Below are 22,008 nucleotides of genomic sequence, written 5' to 3' on the forward strand. Positions count from 1 at the left end.
TCTCCTTCAGCTGATCACAATAGTCAAGAGCACAGAGGAATTTCCCAGATTTTTTTTCCCCATATTGGCCCTGGGGTTTTCACTCTGGGTTTTTGCCTCTCCCTGGAGATCACATGGTCTGGAATGGGGGGGTGGGGGTGAGTTAATAGGTTGTGATGAACAAAGCATCGTAGCTGTGAGGGACAGCTCGGTGGATAGGATATTAGTATGTAGATAGGCTGGAAAATTGGGCGGGGATCCTGGATTCAGGATTCAATCCTGGACCGGGGAGCGGCGCGGGCTTGGAGGGCCGAAGGGCCTGTTCCTGTGCTGTATTGTTCTTTGTTCTTGTTCTTTGTTCACTGACTGAATGCATTAGTCCATGCTTGCAAAACTCAGAATATAATGTCCAACATGAGACATGATTCTGCAATTGGGCAGCACTTGCTAGCCAATCTTGAGTGTGCTTAAAAAAAATTACCCTATCCAATTTAAGATTATCAGTCAGGCACTGAATGTGGCTCACTCACGCTTGAGAGAAGATACATATGTTCTTACTCGGGGACCTGGCCTGTGCAGGCAAAATTAACATTTCTATGGATTGCACCTTTTTTGAATTGAACAAAAACATGGGGAACTATAGGCCCCGGTGCATTCTCTGCTCAACAAATCAGAGTTGACTTGCAATCCAGTCTACACCCTTTTCTAATTCTTATTACAATTTGTTGTTCCCTTTGAAATTTGGCATTCTTGTGTCTGTCCCGATGAGTACAAGGTGCAAAATTTGTTCCTTTTTTTTTTCAGTTAAAATTATGTTCTGTACTGGCAAATGACTATTCGGAAAAAGAATAAGATAAGTTTCTCTTACAAATTATATTAATGTTTAGACTTGATTTGACATGATCACAAATACAGTAAGAAGTTTAACAACACCAGGTTAAAGTCCAACAGGTTTATTTGGTAGCAAAAGCCACCAAATAAACCTGTTGGACTTTAACCTGGTGTTGTTAAACTTCTTACTGTGTTTACCCCAGTCCAACGCCGGCATCTCCACATCATGGTCACAAATACTCAGGGGTCAGTAGTACTCCTTGCAAGCTCCCAGTCTTGGTCATGCCATCAGGTGAAGTTGAGAAGCAAAAGTTAGGTACTTCCCTGGAAGGAGATAAATTGGAAGACGACTCTCCCAAATTATTTTTGATTGCATAGCTGGATTGGTGGAGACCTGGAAGTGTTGTGAGTCTATCGTTTGGTAGGATGGGGGCAATGGAGTGGTGATAATTGAAAGATGGACTCATTGAGTATAGAGTTGAGGAGTAAACAGAACTGCATCTGACTAGGAGATTCTAAGCATTACCCTTGGGTTGTCACTCATCTGCTTGCAGTATCACTGGTTTCTTTTAATCTTAACTTATTTTCTGAAGCCTTTCACTTTCTGGCACACACTTTCTGCTAACACTGAAAATAAACCATGTGCTGTAAAGTTCACCCAGAATGTTTTTGAACGGGTTCTTTATGTAGCTTAGTTCATAGTACTATAGCTTTGGTCAAATAATTGGTGATATTGTTAAAAACCCAATATTTAGTTACAGTGTAATCTAAAAGTTACAACTTTTCATATGGCATAGGTTAGTAACATTCATGGTACTACGCCAATACATTGATTCTTATAATAAATTGTTACCCTTTATTTGAAAACACTACAGAAACAGTATTAAAAATTAAAACTGTTGTAATGGCTACTTGTCTAATTTAGCTGTGTGTTCAATTCCTAAAGAGTATGTTTTAATTGTCAGTGAGGTTTGCAGCCTTGGGTCTAATTATGATGGCAGCAATTTCTGTCAAATTCTTTGCTGGTCAAGTTGAGGAATAATAAGCAACATTGCATTGGTGATGCAGCTGTATAAACAGTATTGTGGTATAGCCATCCCTCTGTCTGTTCTGTTACAGATGGTGACATGAAACCTCACAATAGTGCTGCATCCATATGATTGATTGTAACCTCGGAGCAAGGGTGGTTAATAGGTTCATGGTAATACTGCATCCATCTGATGTTGTAATCTTTTAGGAAGGGTGCAGACAACCAGATTGTACTGCAACCTTTTGATCTTGGGAAGGCTAATGGAAAAATCGTCAAGCAGATTCATTCTCCTATTTGTAGTAAATCATCTGTCCTGTCTATGGAATAAATCTTAAATATTGGTTCTTATCTACGCTCCTCATCACTGGTGTGACAATTGTTGCAATTCCAATTTAAAGGACAAGCTCCTTTAAAATTCTGCCACACTTAATGGAGAAAGAAATGAGATGAGACACTGCTAGGGACCAGATTAGAAACTCCAAGCTATATTATGAAGTTAGACTAGACCCCAACTGTTTTAGATTTTGGCATTTGTGCGAGCATAAGGCGTTTCACTCCAGGTGGGATTCTATTGGCACACTCGGAAGTTTTTATTAAAATAACCTTCTATTGAACAATATAGTTTGACAAAAGAATTAGCATAACTTTTACCAATTAAAATAAACATGACAAGGTATAATTCTTAACTGTTAGCTATCTCTATTAGTTCCAATTTAAGCAATATTCCTCAAACGTAAATTCCTCTTCAGAATCAGCAAAACACACTGGCTTACTCGAGTTGCCAGTCCTCAAGCTTTTTAACACCTCTGGACAGAGATACCGAGAGACCCCTGTCTTCTGATATTCGAGACCTGTCTTCAAACAGCAGAACTCCAAAGAGAGGGAGAAAATACCTCTTGCTTTTTGCAGGCCTGTGGAAAGAGATACCTAGAGGGCGATTCTCCCAAAAAGGTTTGAGGTGCTGAATTTGTGGGAAAACCGATGTAATTCATAATTATTTTTTCAGTGGGAGTTCACACACGAATCTCCCACATTCTATGCAACGCAGAGGTTACAACCAGGAATATCATTAAAAGCTCGGGGGGGTGGTGCCTTTTCACGCCGGGGGCTGACAGTTCTGGGCCTTTGCACATTCACACTGGCTATTCACCCGGACTATCAGCCTGCAGTTTGCGGGCTAGCTCGGGACCCCCGCAGTGCTGCCCCTAAACCCTCCTCCATGGCCCGATCGCAGCCCCCACGAGCATGCCCAGGCCAGCCCCGACCTTCCCTCCGCCCCCCCACCCCCCATCCTGGAACACCCCAATATCCAGGCCGCCCTAATTGCTGGCCTCTCTCCAGTCCCGATCAATCCCCATGCAGAGTGGCAGTGGGACTCCGCACCCCCACCGATCGCTCCTAGGTTTTGCCCCCTTCACACTGCCCCATGTCCAGTGGGCAGTGCCAAGGTGCCCCTGAGCATGGACACTTTGCCCCTTGGGCACTGCCAGGGTGCCCATGCTCAGGGGGCACCGCCTCCCCACTGCCCAACCTCCTGGGGTGTCCCGATTGCCTCCCCCTTCACTCCAGCGGGGTCTCCCGCTACTTCTCTGAAAGTGGAGAGCTAGTCTGAACCCCGCTGGAATGAAATTGTACTGGCGGGGTGGGAGATGCTAGTGGGCCCAAAGACTTCAGTCCCGGGCTTGCTAATCACATTAAAATAACATGAAAATCAGATTTAAATCACTTGTATGCTTTTCCCGCCAGCTTCCGGCGCTCGGAGATGCGCACGTGGCGGGAACGCATGCCTGAATCCCGCAAATCGGCCCAAACGTGATTTTCCCAGTCTGCCGCACTAATGGGAGAATCTCCCCCACCCCACCCCGTTTCTAGCAGGTCCCAGACCTCAATTTCCAGGAGAGAGAAAGAGTTGCTGCTTCTTTCAAGTTCAAACAGCAACTGCCTGCTTCTCTCTCTGTAAGCCTAGCTCCTCCCATTAGCACATGACTTGCTCTTATCAATGAACCTAATCAAACGCTACTATGAAACGCCAGGGAGTAACCCAAAATAAACAAAACTGCATTAACTCAGATTATAAAAAACACTCTAACTAGGAGCAATTAATTATTCTTCTGCATGCTCAGCCTGTGGACTGCAGTGGGAGACAAATTGACACCATTTAAACAGAGTTGAATCTTAACATCTCCTTCACAAGAAACATGACACAAATACATTTCTTGAAGGCACAGTATTGCCACAGCATGTAGCAAAGAGGTAATCCGCTAATGCCAGTTTTCTCTGACAGGGAAAGGTAATATCTACGCCAGCATCTGAAACATGCTAACCTGGATTTTTGCAGTAAGCAAGAAGCAAACACTTTCTGCCATTCAATAAACTTGCACTTTCCTACAAACTTTTTAATGGGGTTTTGTGCTGAAACTTGGGGTGATTAAAGTCTATCTCTATAAGGTATATAGGATCTATGGAAAAGCAACTCTGTGTCTCCTTAAGCAATTGGATTGAAGAATTTTTAATGTGGCATGCAGTCTGAAGCAAGAAATGCAAGTTCAAGTAGTCAATTCAGTACCAAATCATACACAGAGTGCAAAATTAAGAAACAGAAAGAAAAGTGGGATAAAGAGATGGAAAGGTTTTTCCAAAAATTCTGTTTTTCTACTTGTTAAAATCTCCCAACAGTAATTAAAATTTGAAAGAAAGGGACCTCACATATGTATGTGAACTTTCAGTGCCAGAAAGATTGTTAGCAGTTAAAACTCAAACCATGATCAAGTGTTATCTGTACTTAATTACAGTTTTTGAATTGGAATTGGAAATGTGTCGCTTGGGAATTAGATCAATGGTTTCCAAACTTTAACAACTTTAGAATCCCTTTCATGAAAATACCATATCTCTTAAAAATATAAATATTTTCCGGAGATTTTCTCCCTTATCTGAGTATAAATTATAGTAAGAATTTTAACAACAGGTTAAAGTCCAACAGGTTTATTTGGTAGCAAATGCCATTAGCTTTCGGAGCGCTGCTCCTTTGTCAGATGGAGTGGAAATCCATGGATTTCCACTCCATCTGACGAAGGAGCAGCGCTCCGAAAGCTAATGACATTTGCTACCAAATAAACCTGTTGGACTTTAACCTAGTGTTGTTAAAACTCTTACTGTGTTTACCCCAGTCCAACGCCGGTATCGCCACATTATAAATTATAGTAACAGTGATCTTGGAAGTGTAAAATCGTTTTTTCTTGTGACATTTTGCTGCACACTATTAATAATTACATTTCATTATGAAAACAGCAATACTTCTCCAAGATTCCAGTTTCATAACTCGTATCACTTAGATTAAGCTTTAACTTGTACTTAAACTGAAAGTTGAAACTTCTTGTTGAGTGTAGTGTGCTGATGAGGAAACAGCAGTGGGAGAGACCTGTCTGCCACGTGCACAGGCTGATCGCACATCCAAACTCCCAGGGGTGAGATTATGTTAGTATTCAAACGGAATATTGACTCTGTCAGCTTGCAGGTTTGAGGCAGTGCATTTTCTGGGAGTCTTTCAGCCCTTCAGCAAAGAAGCAGTTTGCAGCAGGATTATTATTCCTGCAAAATGCAAGAAGTGAAGGAGAGCTACCTAATAAAAAACCAGGGGTTGTATGACACCAGGTTATAGTTCAACAGGCTGATTTGTAATGACAAGTTTTCAGAGCGCTGCTTCACCTGACGAAGGAGCAGCGCTCTGAAAGCTTGTGATTACAAAAACCTGTTGGACTATAACCTGGTGTTGTGTGACCCCTCATCTTGTCCACCCCAGTCCAACAACAGCATAAAAATTAGATGCATTAGATCAAACTGATTTGCTTACTGAATTGCTAGTCTCCAGCTGTGATTGATCAGGGAATGGTCCAATCATTACCATTCTGGCCAAATTATATTATCAGTTGCCACTAAATGGAGCCTATGATATTGGGCATGAGGGCACATGTCTGTCCAGATGCAATAAAAGCATCTTTGATTTTCTACGAGCAAAAGACACAGCACCTTATCATTCTGATGGACAGAAGGCCTCCCCCAGTCCTTTGACAATGCATCGAGGAGTTGGGGAAGTCTTGGAGAAGAGATTCTAAAGAAAAGTTAAGGGCCCTGAACCACAGAGCCATTGTCAAGGGTCCAGGTTGTGGGATGACTTCAAACACAGAAGAGATTTTAAAGTTTTGGCTCTGGTGAAAGAAGTGTGTGTAGCTCAGCAGCTTCACTGCTGGCTTTTCCCACCATTTCTTTAAGCACACTCACTCCATCACACTGAGGGGCAGGGCCAGAGAAACCCAACATCCGGGAGTCCCAAGATTGTGGCACCATTTATATCTCATGTTTTAAAAAAAAGTCTCCCTGCCCCCTTCCCACAAACAAGCAGAACTCCACCACCACCCTGTTCCCCCCCCCCCCCCCCCCCCCCCCCTCCGACCATGGAGCTTTCCAGAGGCCTCGCCCCTTGCACTGCCACCCTGGCAGTGTGCCCACAGTGAGTTCCCTTCAACTGCTTTGAGTTTGTAAAAAAGCAGCTGTAAACCTCGCCAACAGAAATTGCAAAGTGGTTGGGGGGGGGGGGGAGGGGGAGGGGAAGGGGAATATAGTACGGAAACCCGCTAATAATAAATTGTATTAGAATATATAGAGATGGGCAGGAACCTTGTTATGTCACTGGTGAGATTCTTGTTTTCTGGGTCACATGAGATTTTGTGCCTGCATCACTATTTGTCTGCACAGCAGACGTGGGTGCTAATTTGCAGCCAAAGTGTCTGTCTGTGACCCAGGTCCCTCCCTCCCTCCTGATCTCTTTAAATGCTGAAGTCCTCTTTCAGGGTTTAGCGAAGAGGGCGAGAGAGGAAGTGCCAAGGCCAGAACCACCGGCATCATTGTTGAATCAGCAAGGATTACGTATGAGGTCAGAAGGAGGGGAATGGTTTTTGCAGATGTGGAAGGCGGAGGTCTGACGGTGTTGGGGGAGGTTGTGAGGGTGTAGTGCAGAAAATCAGGGACTTAAATCAAGCAGGGAAGTTGTATTAAAATGCAGGTATTGCCTAAAGCTCCACTCCTTTAGGCACAGGCAGCGCATGACTCCTAACGTCCAGGCACAAGAAACAGCACATTTGACCATCAGCAACTCTCCAACTTCAAATCCAGGCATGAGGTGCGAGAGGAGTTGCAGCAATCGATGGCTAAGTAGCCTGTCAGTCAGGATGGTCTACACATCTGATTGGTTACTTTGGACACTGACCAAATAGCCTGTCTTTCTGGCCACCCCCGCCCTCCCCTTCCCCCGCAAAGAGCTTGGGCCCCTCGAGAGCTCGGACCCAGTCAGTTGGTGGGTGCCAAATCAAGAGCTGTCAATTTCCTGTAATTTTGGCATGCAAACACTCATGTTCCCGTCATTACAGATTTTCCCTGTACCCCGCTGAAAGATTTTTAAACACCCCCCCCCCCCAAGGAGTCCCCCCCGTCCCCCCCCAAGGAGTGTGTGTGCGTCCCCCCCCCCCTCTCCAAGGAGTTCTCCAATCACAGTTTGGGGACCACTGAATTAGATGGTTTACAATCAAAGCCAAAAGCAAAATGTCACATGAATATATCATCGGCTAGTTCTTCGGGTATACATTGCCTAACTTCAGCCAGCTGAAGTTACGCAGTGAGCAAAGCAGTATTACTGATAGAGGAAAAAAACAAAACTTGCTAAACCTGAACGTCAAATGGTGTCTGACTTTAAAAACCTGAATTGAAAAGTAGCCAAATTTGAAATTGGTCTATTGAACAGAAAATACACATTTCAGTCCAAAAGTGGGCCCATGGTGAGAATGTTGTTTCTGGATAATTGATTTTATGCAGAAAGAACTTTCCTACTGTGAAGGTGTGAATAGGACATGTGCAGCAAATTATCACCAGTATGCAACATGCTAGAGATATCTTTAACAAAAACAGAAAATGCTTGAAAATCTCAGCAGGTCTGACAGCATCTGTGGAGAGAGAATTGGGCCAGCGTTTCGAGTCTGGATGACCCTTCATTGGAGCTCTGACGAAGAATCATCCAAACACTATTCTCTCCCCACAGATGCTGTCAGACCTGCTGAGATTTTCTATCATTTTTTGCTTTTGTTTTAGATTCCAGCATCCGCAGTAATTTGCCTTTGCCATGTGTCTTAGCAAGGCTACTGCCTTTTCTATTTTGGGAAGTTGTTTACGAGAGTGGGTAGTGATTAGGTACAGTGTAATCAGTTTCAAATTATGGTAAAATATGGTAATAGCTATCATAGGACATTAAAGAATGTACGCCTTTTTTATTTCCAGAAAAATGTAAAAAGACACAGGAACACAGTAATCGACCTGAAATCGCAGCTTTTAATGGAGCAATAGGACATGAAGAGAAAGGTAAAGAGTGTGCCATCTTTTCTTTAAGTAATCATAGTTCTTCTCATTCAAATTAATAAATTATATTGTTGTAATGCACCATGAGATTTGATGTGGAGCTTTAAAGTATGCTTTTTTTAAAAATTGAATTTTTCAGATGCAGCCACAGCAAGGGGACACATAATAAACCAAGTTCAAAATCCCATTATCTCACCAACCGATGTCCATCTAGGTATCACAAGGCAAAATAGTCCATCTTGCGGGTCCCCTTTACATGCACTTTCTTGGGTATGTTTTAAAATGATTCTTTTGACAGTTGTATTTATAATTCATGTCTTAGTAGAAGTTAATGGCACCACATGAACATTGATATGTTTTTTCCATCGCTAAATATTTCAGGCTGAAGTGCTGCATTTTAGATAAAAATAGTCACCAATAATCTTCCTGGTTACTTCAAGCAATGTGGGTTTTGCACTGAGGGATAGTGTATGTGGTGTAGATGCAACTCTGTCATCTATATATGCTTAGGCTGGTTTATAATCTGTTTTCGTTGACTTTACTGGATTAGACGCTGGAATCGAAACTACATCATTGTGCGATGCCTTTTTTTTTTGAACATGTGGAAGACACTCTGTTTAGGATGAGGATAGGCTTGTATTTGAAATGTCTTGTGTAGTCTGACTACAAAAGGGGTTAACAGGCATTCCGAATTTGCTCACACTGGTTTCAGACAGCAGATGGTCATCTGGATAAGCTGCAGATTCCTGTGCAGTTCTTTATTTGAAAGCACTGAAGCAGGAACGAGGCCTTATTGGATCGGAATCACATTGGCAATGTCAAATTACATGAGAGCAGAAGCTACTGTAACTTCCAGTATAGCCTTGAGGAACAATCTATCCAGCTATATTTCAGTCTGTCGGAGAAGATTCAAGCATATGTCTTTAATGTTATCCCTATAGGTAACACACACACACAAACTAAACAATTCGCTAAGAAATTAAGGGATCAATCTTACAGCATTAACATAGTAAATTAAATTAGTTATGTAAACATTTCTGTGAAAATGAATTTGATATTGTACTGTATCTAATTGGTAATTGCGCTTAAGGCCTGCTATTTAAACAAGGCTAATTATGGAGGTGGGAGGAGCGAGTTGACTGAGGTAGATTAGGGCATCGGATTGAAAAAATGCAAATAAGCAATGGTAATCATTTAAAGAAGTAGTTCAGTATTCCCCAGCACATACATTTCTTTGAGGAATAAAAACTTCATTGTGAAAGTGTTACATCAAGGCTAACTTGAGATGTTAAGGATAGTATTAGATTAAAAGAAAATTTACAATGTTGTCAAAAAGAACAGCAAGCCTGATGATTGGAAGGATTTTAAAAATCATCAAAGATTTATTGATGAAAGAGGGGAAAAAAAATTGAATGAGAGGAAACTAACAAACAATTAAAATGATTGTAAGAGCCTTTTGTTTGTTCATTGTCACCATAACCTTAGTGGGGCTGTTGGCATCGCCTTGCTTCTTCTCTGTCTTTCTTCAAGCCTCCATCAGTCTACATTTCAGTTTTATTCACCTATCTGATTTTTCTTCTTTTTTTACCCTCAGTTTCTCCTTCAGTTGTTGGCAGGACAATGCTGTTGGGCTGCTGTTTCTAATGTCTGCACTTGGATATATTTCTCTCTTACCCACTTTCAAGTTGATTTTGAGGTGTTTGTCATCTTTCATCCTTCAGTATTGAAGAATTCCATCTTCATTTGTCATCCAGACATTGGGCTGTGTGTATGCGAAGGTGGCTGATGAGTCCTATCTTAGCGAGCAAGGTTCTAGTGCAGTGAGGAGAGGACAGTGAGGCTGGCAGGTTGTTGGGGACACTGTTCTCATGGCTTTTAGGTGCCTTGCGTTTGCTTTGGGCTGACCTTGCTCCTCGTTTGCTGACGGGCCTTTGACAATTTTACTCCTCCAAGCTGAGCGATCCTGGGCAAGGGTCTCCCATGATGCAATGTCAATTTTGAAGTCCTTGAGGGAGGCTTTCAGGATATGCTTGAAGCATTTCTTATGGCCACCAAGGGAGCGTGCTCCGTTTTGGTGTTCAGCACAGAAGATTTGTTTAGGGAGTCGACTGTCAGGCATTCTGGTGAAATGTCCAGCCCATTGAAGCAGCTTTTGTTGTGAAGATGCTGACCAGGTCAGTTCTCCCGAGAACCTCTGTGTCTGGGACTTTATCTTTCCACTTGGTGTTGTGATGTTTGTGGCAGCAGCAAAGATCAAAGTGATTGATTTTCTTTGTGTGGCCCTGGTAGACAGTCCAGGTCTCACTCACGTAGTGAAGTGTGGAGAGGGTGACTGCTCAGTAGACCTTGAGCTTGGTTTTTAGGCTCATCCCTCTACATTCCCATACTGAATAGTGAAATCTTCTGATTGGCCTTGGCAATTCTGGCATCGGTCTCAAAATCAATATCAGTGTGAAAGAGTGGGGTAAACCTGTCCACAGTGGTCAGCATCTGCTCGTTGACTATCACTGTCAGCTCTTGATAGAGCTTTCCAGGAGTGGATGGAACATGACTTCTGTCTTCTTTGTGCTGATGGTTTTTTCAATTCATTTTTTCATTTTATGGGGTGTGTATATCACTGGCTGGGCTAGCATTTATTGCCCATCCCTAATTGCCCTCCATTTCAGAGGGCATTTGAGATTCAACCAGATTGCTGTGGGACCGGAGTCACATGTAGGCCAGACCGGGTAAAGATGGCAGATTTCCTTCCCTAAAGGACATTAGTGAGCCAGGTGGGTTTTTCCGACAGTCGACAATGGTTTTCTGATTAACATTAGACTTTTAATTCCAGATGATTTTTACTGAATTCAGACTTCACCATCTGCTGTGGTGGGATTCGAACCCTGAGCATTATGTTGGGTCTCTGGATTCTAGACTAGTGACAATACCACTATGCCACTGCCTCCCTCCGTGAGACTGAAGTTATCAAAGGATGTGGCGAATGGTCCATAATGTGCTGAATGTCTACCTCATTTCCAGCATTTAGTGTACAGTTATCAGCAAATAGGAAGTCATGCAGCCTATCAATGAGGATCCTGGTCTTGATCTCGAGACATCGCAGGTTGAAGAGCTTGCTGTCTATTCAGTAGTTGATGTCGATGCCTGGGTCCTTACCTTGGAAGGCAGAAGTGAGCATTGTTGAGAACATGATGCTGAAGAGGGCCAGCACCACTATGCAGCCCTGTTTCACTCCATTGATGACAGGGAAAGGTGGGTGAGGTGAAGGCTAATTGTCATCAAAGATGTGGGCCTACATGCCATCGTGGAAGTATCGAACCATCTGGGCGCCCAATCTTGATTATAATCTTCCAGAGCCTTTCACGCTGATTTTTGAGGTTTTACAAATGTGTAAAGGCAGAATTAGTGTAAGTAATAGTTACTGGAGAAATATAATGAAAAGTAAAGAAATGGCAGATGTTAAACAAATATTTTGTATCCCGCTTCACAATAGAAGTTTCAAAGAACCAATTGGAAATTGCAGCGAGCCAAGGGCTGGCTAGGATTAAGTGGGGTCATTTTTAGCATGGCAGAGTTTAGCTAGTGGAGCACCATAAGGATCAGCCTTTATACCTCAGCTATTTGCAATCTGTATCAATGAATTGGATGAGGAGTATGAGTGTAATGTATCCAATTGCTGACTGAACAAAACTTCGCGGAAAAGTAAGCTATGAGGAGGATGCAAATAGGCTGCAGAGGGAAGCAGGAGAGTTAAGTGCTTGGGTTAGAATAATCACTGGTGAAGACAAGTCAGCATATATTGGTGCCGTTCCCAAGTCTGGATAAATGGGAAGGGCAACTATCTGGAAAACCACCCATCAAGATCAAATGATGGTTATTTTAAATGGAAATGGCACCCATACCAGGATGTATCCTGAAAGTGCCAGAACCCTGTGAGGAGTGAATATGATCTACCATCCACTGGACAAGAATGGTTCCAGAAGAAAGTTCAAAGGAAAGATGAAAAGGTGACCAAACACAAAATAGCAAGTTTAAATGTCAGTAGTCTGATGGGGAGAAGCAGTAAAGTAAGAAGTAAAGCATGAATTTCTTAAGGGACTTGTTGATTTCTTAACTAACTTGTTGGAGTTTTTTGAAGAGGTAATGGAGAAGGTTAATGAGAACAATGCTGTTGATCTGGTCTTCCAAAGGGTATTTGATACAGTGCCGCACAACAAACTTGTGAACAAAGTTATAGCTCATGGAATAAAAGGGTCAATGGCAACATGGATATGGATTTGGCTGAGCTGGAGGAAGGGGGGTGATTAATGGATGGTTGATTTGTAATGGAGTTCCTCAGGGGCCAGTGTTAGGACCCTTCCTTTTCCTTTAGTCTATGAGCTTGAAGATTGTGGGATCATTGAATGAGGAAAGTGGAGTTGATGTAGAAGTTCAACTCTGAGCTTATAGGCAAGGCAAGCTCAATGGACCACTTATGTTCTTAGTGTATTTGAATCAATGTATATATAATGTTACCTCAAATTTAGGTTGCCTAAGTATACTCTGGCTGCTATTTATCCCCTTTATTATTTGTTCCTGTTATTAATCTGCTTCTAATATACATATCAGTCTTGACACTCGTGCCTCAGCGGAAATGCAACATTGCTAATGATTTTCTTAACACCTATCTCAATTCTCTGTTGTGTGTTAAGTATTCAGTGCTGCAGTTATCTGGGTGTGAAATCAACTGGAGTGATAACTGCACTAATATATCTTTCACATTTAAACATCACTACTTTGCTTTATTTTCTCCAATATCTGTCACAATTCCTATCTTTGTATCTCAAAGTCTGAGCAGCAGACCAGAAGAACACATCGCGTGTATGACTGGTTTTAGCATTCATGGATGTAGAATCAGCTGCCATTTATAGTCAGACAAAGACCACTTCAGCATTGTTTGACAACACCCAACATCTGAGCTGCCAGGCTGTCTGTCTGGCATTAGACAGGAGATGATGTAATATACCTTCCAGTTGAATATTTGGAATAGGGTAAGAATAATTTTTAACTAAAACCAAAAACTCCACACCCTTATCACTGACTCCATACCCCTCCATGGCTGTGAAATGGACCTGAGCGGCACTGCATTTGGATAAAGCTGGCGTTGAGCTTCAAACCTGCTTTGCCTCAGTCTGCCGCCACCCAGCGCCGCTCCTACTCTACCCATCACAGAGACTGCATATTTTTGTCTTTGTAAGTTTATCTGCCTCTGACCCTGAATTACTCCTCCTGTTGCTGAATCCCTCAGCATTCAATTGTGTCATTGTCTTCCAAAGTTGATAGATTGCTGAGAGGTGACCTCGTTTATTTAGGCTGATGGATTGAAACGCCTCTTGGGCCTCCTCTTTGATGCTCACCAATGCCAGCGGACATCCTGCTAAGCATGTTAAAACAATCAAATATTTAATTTTCGTGCATTTTAAACACATCGGACAGTTCCTGTGTTGTTTTTGTAGAATAATAAGTATGACAACAGTAATCAACATTTCCGTTTTGTGATCAGTTAGATATTGGGCCAGATTCTTGCACTGTTGGGAAGACTGTGGCCCTTTAAACATGGCTGGTGGGGATTCAGATGAGAAGGTCTCTTCACTCTTTTTCCCCTCCCCTCCCCCCTCCCACCCCCAAATTCTTGGTATCCAATTTTTGCAGGTAGGGGAAAGAGGCAAAACGTGATTCACAAACCCAGCAGGGCCACTTGAATTCAGTGCTGCGTTGAAACAGATCCCATATTTATTGTTAATAGAAACATAGAACAGTACAGCACAGAACAGGCCCTCCAGCCCATGATGTTGTGCCGAGCTTTATCTGAAACCAAAATCAAGCTATCCCACTCCCTATCATCCTGGTGTGCTCCATGTGCCTATCCAATAACCGCTTAAATGTTCCTAAAGTGTCTGACTCCACTATCACTGCAGGCAGTCCATTCCACACCCCACCACTCTCTGCGTAAAGAACCTACCTCTGATATCCTTCCTATATCTCCCACCATGAACCCTGTAGTTATGCCTCCTTGTAATAGCTCCATCCACCTGAGGAAATAGTCTTTGAACGTTCACTCTATCTATCCCCTTCATCATTTTATAAACCTCTATTAAGTCTCCTCTCAGCCTCCTCCGCTCCAGAGAGAACAGCCCTAGCTCCCTCAACCTTTCCTCATAAGACCTACCCTCCAAACCAGGCAACATCCTGGTAAATCTCCTCTGCACTCTTTCCAGCACTTCCACATCCTTCTTATAGTGAGGTGACTAGAACTGCACACAATATTCCAAATGTGGTCTCACCAAGGTCCTGTACAGTTGCAGCATAACCCCACGGCTCTTAAACTCCAACCCCCTGTTAATAAAAGCTAACACACTATAGGCCTTCTTCACAGCTCTATCCACTTTAGTGGCAACCTTTAGAGATCAGTGGATATGGACCCCAAGATCTCTCTGTTTCTCCACAGTCTTCAGAACCCTACCTTTGACCCTGTAATCCACATTTAAATTAGTCCTACCAAAATGAATCATCTCACATTTATCAGGGTTAAACTCCATTTGCCATTTTTCAGCCCAGCTTTGCATCCTATCTATGTCTCTTTGCAGCCTACAACAGCCCTCCACCTCATCCACTACTCCACCAATCTTGGTGTCATCAGCAAATTTACTGATCCACCCTTCAGCCCCCTCCTCTAAGTCATTAATAAAAATCACAAAGAGCAGAGGACCAAGCACTGATCCCTGCGGCACTCCGCTAGCAACCTGCCTCCAATCCGAAAATTTTCCATCGACCATCACCCTCTGTCTTCGATCAGACAGCCAGTTACCTATCCAATCGGCCAACTTTCCCTCTATCCCACACCTCCTCACTTTCATCATAAGCTGACCATGGGGGACCTTAAGAAGTTAACCCACAGTATGGGAGGATGTTGTAAGAAGTTAACCCACAGTATGGGAGGATGGAATTTTATAGACCTTCCTCATCACCAGGTTTGAAGAGGAGAAAATGGGGATGACGTGGTTGGGGGCTCCTAAATACGGAGGGGCACCGTGAAAGTGTCAGGCCATGCTTGGGCCTTGAGGTGCTGCCTTCATTCTTTTTGAAGATGCATAGAAATTATGAAGCTGCTTTGTATCAATTTATACTCTTGAAATTTCCAAGTCATTTCCTTTGTTGTTAAATTGGCATTGACATTCAGATGATTACACCATTACCAAAGATTTGAATTATTCAAAAGTGTTATATCTCCAAAAATGCATTTTTAAAATACTGGCTCATTATACTAGCGTTATTGCAATTTGAATCAGTTGCTGTCCATGTCAATGGGATGTTCTGATACCACGCTTGATCAAATCAGTTTTCAGAAAGAAGCACTCTATTGGTTGATTGTACATTCCATTTCACTACAAGCCAAAAATCTACTTTGGTAAATGCCCTACTATTGCTTAACAGCCAGGTGTGTGATTTTCAACCATATTCCCACTGCCCAGACTCTCACTCACTGTCTGGCACTAGTATTGCTATGCATTTTCTGTGTTGAGGACTTATTAAAATGCAGTCGCGTATCAGAGGATAGAAAATCTACGAGTTGCAATATCCGCAGGAGACAGGTCAACAAGACTGGTTTGAAGACCTTGTTTGATGGATATGACTTTGAATGAATCTAGCATACAAAATTAATTCAGTTAAAGATCTCGAGCAAAATGCAGCCATGGATTGTCAGTACAAAGTACTTCCAAATTTAATATAGTTGATCATTTGTGGTCATATTCAGTACTGCTATAAAGATCGGTTAGTAAATTGAAACCACTGGGGTGGTTTTGGTGTCAGGAGTGCTTGTTGTAATTTGGCGTAAAATGGAAGAGAGGGCTGTTCAATCTCACCTTAACAAGTAGAAATATATGCCTGTGAAATGTTAATGTAATAAATAGGATAATTCTACATGAGGCACTAGATAATGGTAGCTTAAGTTAACAAGATTTCTTAATGTTCTTTGCAGGAGGAGGATGATGGTCTTGATGATGCCTTCTCAAGGTAAGGTATCCTAGAATCCTTTATTACACAGGCCAAAAAAAAATCCTGTCCAAAATAAATTTCTTGATAAAATGGTTTTATTGCTGGTAATTTATCTTTACTTACGGTTAAATATACAGTGGCATGATCTTGCATGCTCCTGTAATGTGAAACATTTTGTCTTATCTTTGTGGTTATAAGTGGCTGCCTGGCCAGACAAGAACTTTTTTATTCCCGGATCTGATGATGTCTCTGATTAATATGTTTCTTCGCGCATCATTTTTTCTCTGTAATGCCTTGTGTATTTACCAGAAAAAAAATTGAGATTCATTTAGCCCAAGATACGTGCTTTTTGTGAACTACTTCTGTTCCATTCAGAGCCTAACAGAAAGTGCTCAACATTTAAGCTTGATAAATGTCTTGTCAGTAGAGAAAATCATCAACAAAATGGCAACCATTTCCCTAGCAACCACACTGCTCACCAATGAACCCTGCCTAAACAACTAGTGATTTTGAATCTTGAGAAGGGCAGATCAATCCTTTGCTCTATTTCTCTGAAAAGAAATCATGTTTTTGTGACCTTACAGAATGAGTGCAACTGAATCCACTTCATTTGCATCCCAGATTTAGGACCTGTTCTATAAATATACTAATTCCAGTAGCTTCTAAAGGAAACATGATAGGACCTCAAAGCTACTTACTATAACTAATTCTGTGTTTATTCTTATAATATTCATGCACCTCGGTCAATTCTCTCTGCTATAATAGTTTCTGCGAAATAGAAATTTTGCATTTTAAAAAATATTTTATTTTCAGCATTCTTGTTCTTAATGGATATGTACTTGTTTCCTTTGCAAAATGCTCACTGTAATCTAATAAATGTAATTTGATATTGAATCTTATGAGGCCATGAGAATTAACATTTGCTTATCTTTGGGCACAAATTATTACATTACTGTGCAAGAAATGTTTAAACTAAAAGGAAATATTAGAAGATGTGTGTTAATTTGCCCTATAAAATATTTTGGTTATGTGGTAAACATTCCACACACTAATTTAGGAATTAAGCCTTCGGTTAGTGAAGGCAGATTGCATTCTAAAATAAATGACTAGCTAGGATTTTTAGATTGGGAATATTGTTATTAAAATTGCACTGTAAATAAGGATGTTAAACAGGGATTTCTGAACCCAAATTTGCTTCTTTCTGATTCTTTATCATGTTTCACCTTGCCCTTTGTCAATTTTTTCACTCTACTGAAGGTGCTGATGTTTGTTAGGCAACATTTCCTTGGGTACTCCAATATCTCAACTAACTGGCCACACGAGAAGCCATGTTCAGTTCGAGGCTCCATGTCGTAGGAAGGCTAGATTGAGCTTGCACAGAGTGCAGTGTAAATTTGTTAGAATGATACCTCGAGTCCAAGAGCTTTTTATAATTTTTCAATTGCAAGGAGAGATTAAACAAATTAGCGTTCTGTTTTCTAGAATTTAGAAGGTTACAAGGTAATTTGATCGAAATTGCTCATGATATTACGGTAGAAAGAAATTATTTCCACTGGTTGGGCAGTGTAGGACTTGGAGTCCGACCTTTCGGGAATAAGGATAGGAAATACTTCCACATAGAAAGGTAGGTGCAATTTTGGGACTCTTCCTCAAACTGCAATTGATAAATCGATTGTTAATTTAAAAACTGAGATTGATAACTTTTTGCTAACCAAAAGGTATTAAGGATTCTGGGACAAAGGTGGGTGTATGGAGTTAGGTCGCCGATCAGCCATGATCTCATTGAATGATGGGACAGTTACAGGCGTCTAACTACCTTATTCTTGTTCCTGTGTGTGAATGAGGGCATGAGTATCAGCCGGCAGCTCTTGCATAGAAGGCACCAGCTTAGCTCAAAACTATCCTTTTATCAATGTCCACATTGTTTAGCCTCTCAGTTGCAGTCCAGTAATAAAAGATGATGCAAGTCCAGCTCCTCCACAAACTCACTACAATTCTCTTTACAATAAACACACCCAGTGCTAACACACACATTCACAGTTTACAGCAGGGGCACTGGATAATTATCAGAATTAAGAATCGCACCTTCGTAGCCTCAAGATGTTGAAGCCAGTTGTAGTTGCTGTAGCTGAGGTGAACTATTTTGCAACAGGTACGTGATCAAGTTCAAAACATGACTGGGCTGACAGTTTACTGCACTATAGTAAATATGGCTTTATCAAAGATTGCCAGGGGGGTTTTTGAAATTTCCAACATGTTGCACAATTATAGCCCACCTAGCCAAAATCTGGCCCTGACATTGAGCATTGGTTTACAGCACACACTAGGGAAATGGAAAGGTCAAGCAGTGTGAACCTGCTGGTAATTTAAAACAGTTTTAACATCTAGTACCTTATGCATGATTTATTTAAATGATTGCAGCTGGTTTTAGAAACTAGCAACAGGGGTAGGTCCTACGGCCTGCTCTGCCATTCATTTTGATCATGGCTAATCATCGAATTCAATATCCTGATACTATTCTGATTATCACTTTAATTGATATTCTGTTCATCAGCATTCCAGATGTGCATGTGATCTTTCCTATAGGTGTTGTATAGGAAAAGACCCTCTATTCAGAAAAAAAAAGGAGGGCATCCTGTATTGCAGTGGTTCATTGCTTTTATCAGTAGTTCTGTGTCTTGGGCATTGTCTTGTTACATGGCATAATAGGCAGTAACATCCTCCTTGGGAAACTATTAAGTATTAAATTGAATAATTAGCTCAACAGCAATTTGCTGTTCGAATGTTAAGATCATCGCAGAGCTGACATGATGGACAAGATTTTCAAGATTGCTATTAGCATATCTGAAAATATTTCTAAATTCAAATGTCTTTACAAATGTTCACTTCCTTAATTGGCATTTTTTCTTCTATTTGTGCCTCTTCAAGGAAGATTTTTTTTTGGTATTTGTTGCAAGGGAGTAACTTAATCTTCACTAAAATCTATTGAGAGCCATTCCATGCCAGATGTGTCTTCCACGCAATGCATGGGGTTTGGAATTTGAGAAGGAGATGCCACGAATGTGAGAGATTTGTATTGAGAGTGGAATCCTGGAATTAAATGTCCAGTCAACTTTCAGTTGCAAATATGTTTACCAAAAAGTAACCAAGTCAAGCATTAGGTGCTGCAAAAATTACTAAGTTATGTGAAGCATGACTTTTATTTTCCCATTTTTACAAGCAGCATTGTGGATGGAGTTGAGCCAATCACAGGTATATTTTTAATTAATATATTTATGTTTATGCACCTATTTCCTTTTAAACTCATATTTTCATTCGATGGTTAATTTGAACCATGAATAAATGCTTAGAAACTAAACTAGTAAGAAAAAGCCAAAAGATCAAAATGCCCATTGTTTTATGATTCCATCTATCGATGGAGTTTGGACACTTGCTGTCATTCCGGTCCACAAACTGTGTGAAGAGTGCATAATTCTGCACCAGAAGGAATGAAAATAAAAGTGAAATTTAAATTATTGGGTGAACAATAGACCTCCGATTTGAATCACAAAAGTTCAAAATTCCATTAGTACTTTCTTTACAGAAAGGAACATTGGCTTCTATTGTCATTTGCAGTGATACATGTAGCTTACTTCATGATGCCTGAAGCATGACATGGGAGATCGTTCATCCCATTTGCAGATCTTCAAGTTATACAGTATTTTGTAGAGAAGCCATTTGAAATGTAGCTGGAAAGAAAATAATCGTAGTTAACACTAATGTTAAATTTTCATGTTGAGAAGACTGCAAGCAGTCCTCCACGTCAGCAAAACCAGTGATCAAAGTGAAGTAAATAGGAAAGAATATATCTCAACCTAAGCCAGTTAAGTTGACAGTGAACAGATTGTAAACAAGTCTGCTTGTCAATTTGATTGACCTGCCTAAAGAGCTTGATTCCTGGCAAGAAGCATTCTTTATTTAATATGCTATGAAATTAATATATAGCTTTAGACTTTTGTTTTGAAGAAAAGTTCAAGATGCTGGCTAAAATCATTAGTAATGACATCAATTTTGAACTTTTACGTTCAGGGACTGTATCAATAAGTGTGCAGACTCCATTTGCAAGTATTAGTGATGCTGTACCTGTGAGTATTTAAACTTCATAGAAATAGAAATCATAGAAACCCTACAGTGCAGAAGGAGGCCATTCGGCCCATCGAGTCTGCACCGACCACAATCCCACCCAGGCCCTACCTCCACATATTTTACCCACTAATCCCTCTAACCTACGCATCCCAGGACTCTAAGGAGCAATTTTTTTAACCTGGCCAATTAACCTAACCAGCACATCTTTGGACTGTGGGAGGAAACCGGAGCACCCGGCGGAAACCCACGCAGACACGAGGAGAATGTGCAAACTCCACACAGACAGTGACCCGAGCCGGGAATCGAACCCAGGACCCTGGAGCTGTGAAGCACCAGTGCTAACCACTGTGCGAGCACAACTTTTTGAGTTTTTTGAGGTTAGGTGAGCAGAACAGTTATATTAGAATTAGGAAGTTAACTTTCAGGATATCACCTGTAAGATCCATCTGTCCTGTCCTATGAAGCATGACTTGTGATTTTCTTTTGGTTAGCCCTTTTATGTGAATTTGTGATGTCTGTGTTTGTGTAAATGATTACTGGGTAGGGTTCAGAGACCTCATTGTCTCCATATCAAACTGGTCAGACCAATAATTGAAAGCATGCTCTTCAACTTATTTTACCACCAGTAGTAAACAATGATGCAGCAAATGCATGATATCATGCTCACAGATTACAAAGTGAGTTTGTCCTGTTTGGAATATTTAATGACAATAATTTGCTGGCACAAAATAGGATAATTATTACATTGTAATATTCTGTCAGTGTTTTGGAATCCGCCTGCATGCAGATGTGGGATGCTAGCAATGCCAAGTGTGAAACCTGCTAACTTTCTTTTATGTGGTTACAGTTAGGGTTGCCAACCCTCCAGTTTTGGACTGGAGTCTCCAGGAATTGAAGACCAATCTCCAGGCCACTGCTGTGTGCAACCCTGGAGAAAAAGCATCGGGACATTAAAAACAATCATTTTTGCATCATTTTCTTTGAGCAGTTCTCTTTATCAGATATAAAATATTGAGAGTGTGAAGGGAACAAAAAGACTGGCCTACAGTTGAGCATCATCCAATTGGGCAATGAATCTTTTATCTTTGATATATTCTGGGTCACTTGCGGTGTCGCTAATTCATTAAGTAAACTCTTTGGATAGAATTTCAAAGACTGCTCTACCCTTTGTATCTGCGGGTGGCACTGTTTGGCCTCCTGGGCTGGAGTGTGGCACTGCTGGGCTCCTGGGCTGGAGTGTGGCACTGCTGACCACCTGGGCTGGAGCGTGGCACTGGTGGCTTCCAAAATTTACCACACCTATTGCCCAGAAACATCCAGAGTTGGGTCTGTCTTCTGAATTTCAATGGCTGAACCCCGGAAACTTGGCCTGGATCATTTATGCATCCTGGAATTAGGTGGAAGGACGTCTGCTGGCACTAAGACCAAACTAAAAATCTAAACTAAAATCATCTCTCTGATGATTATGGTTTTATATCACCAGTATTCCACTAATTGCTGGTTTGGTTTTTTTTTCCTTTTTTATCAATGAGAAGATGTGCAGTCCCATCATTGTTTTTAATTATTTGAATGTACATTGAGGTGCTGAGGATTAAAACTCTCCATAA

General features: G+C 41.3%; 1 protein-coding gene across 2 annotated transcripts in view; it reads left to right on the plus strand.

Annotated features, from left to right (window-relative positions):
* The window catches only part of LOC144493650 (low density lipoprotein receptor adapter protein 1-B), a 114,567-nt gene that overhangs the window by 79,200 nt on the left and 13,359 nt on the right, over positions 1 to 22,008 (plus strand). For both annotated transcript variants that reach the window (XM_078212931.1, XM_078212932.1), the window contains 3 exons: positions 8,165 to 8,245; positions 8,382 to 8,512; positions 16,260 to 16,294. In XM_078212931.1, the coding sequence (XP_078069057.1) occupies positions 8,165 to 8,245; positions 8,382 to 8,512; positions 16,260 to 16,294 (247 nt within the window). The remainder of the gene's footprint in view (positions 1 to 8,164; positions 8,246 to 8,381; positions 8,513 to 16,259; positions 16,295 to 22,008) is intronic.

The sequence above is a fragment of the Mustelus asterias genome, chromosome 5, assembly GCF_964213995.1.
Source record: "Mustelus asterias chromosome 5, sMusAst1.hap1.1, whole genome shotgun sequence".
NCBI classification, from domain to species: domain Eukaryota; kingdom Metazoa; phylum Chordata; class Chondrichthyes; order Carcharhiniformes; family Triakidae; genus Mustelus; species Mustelus asterias.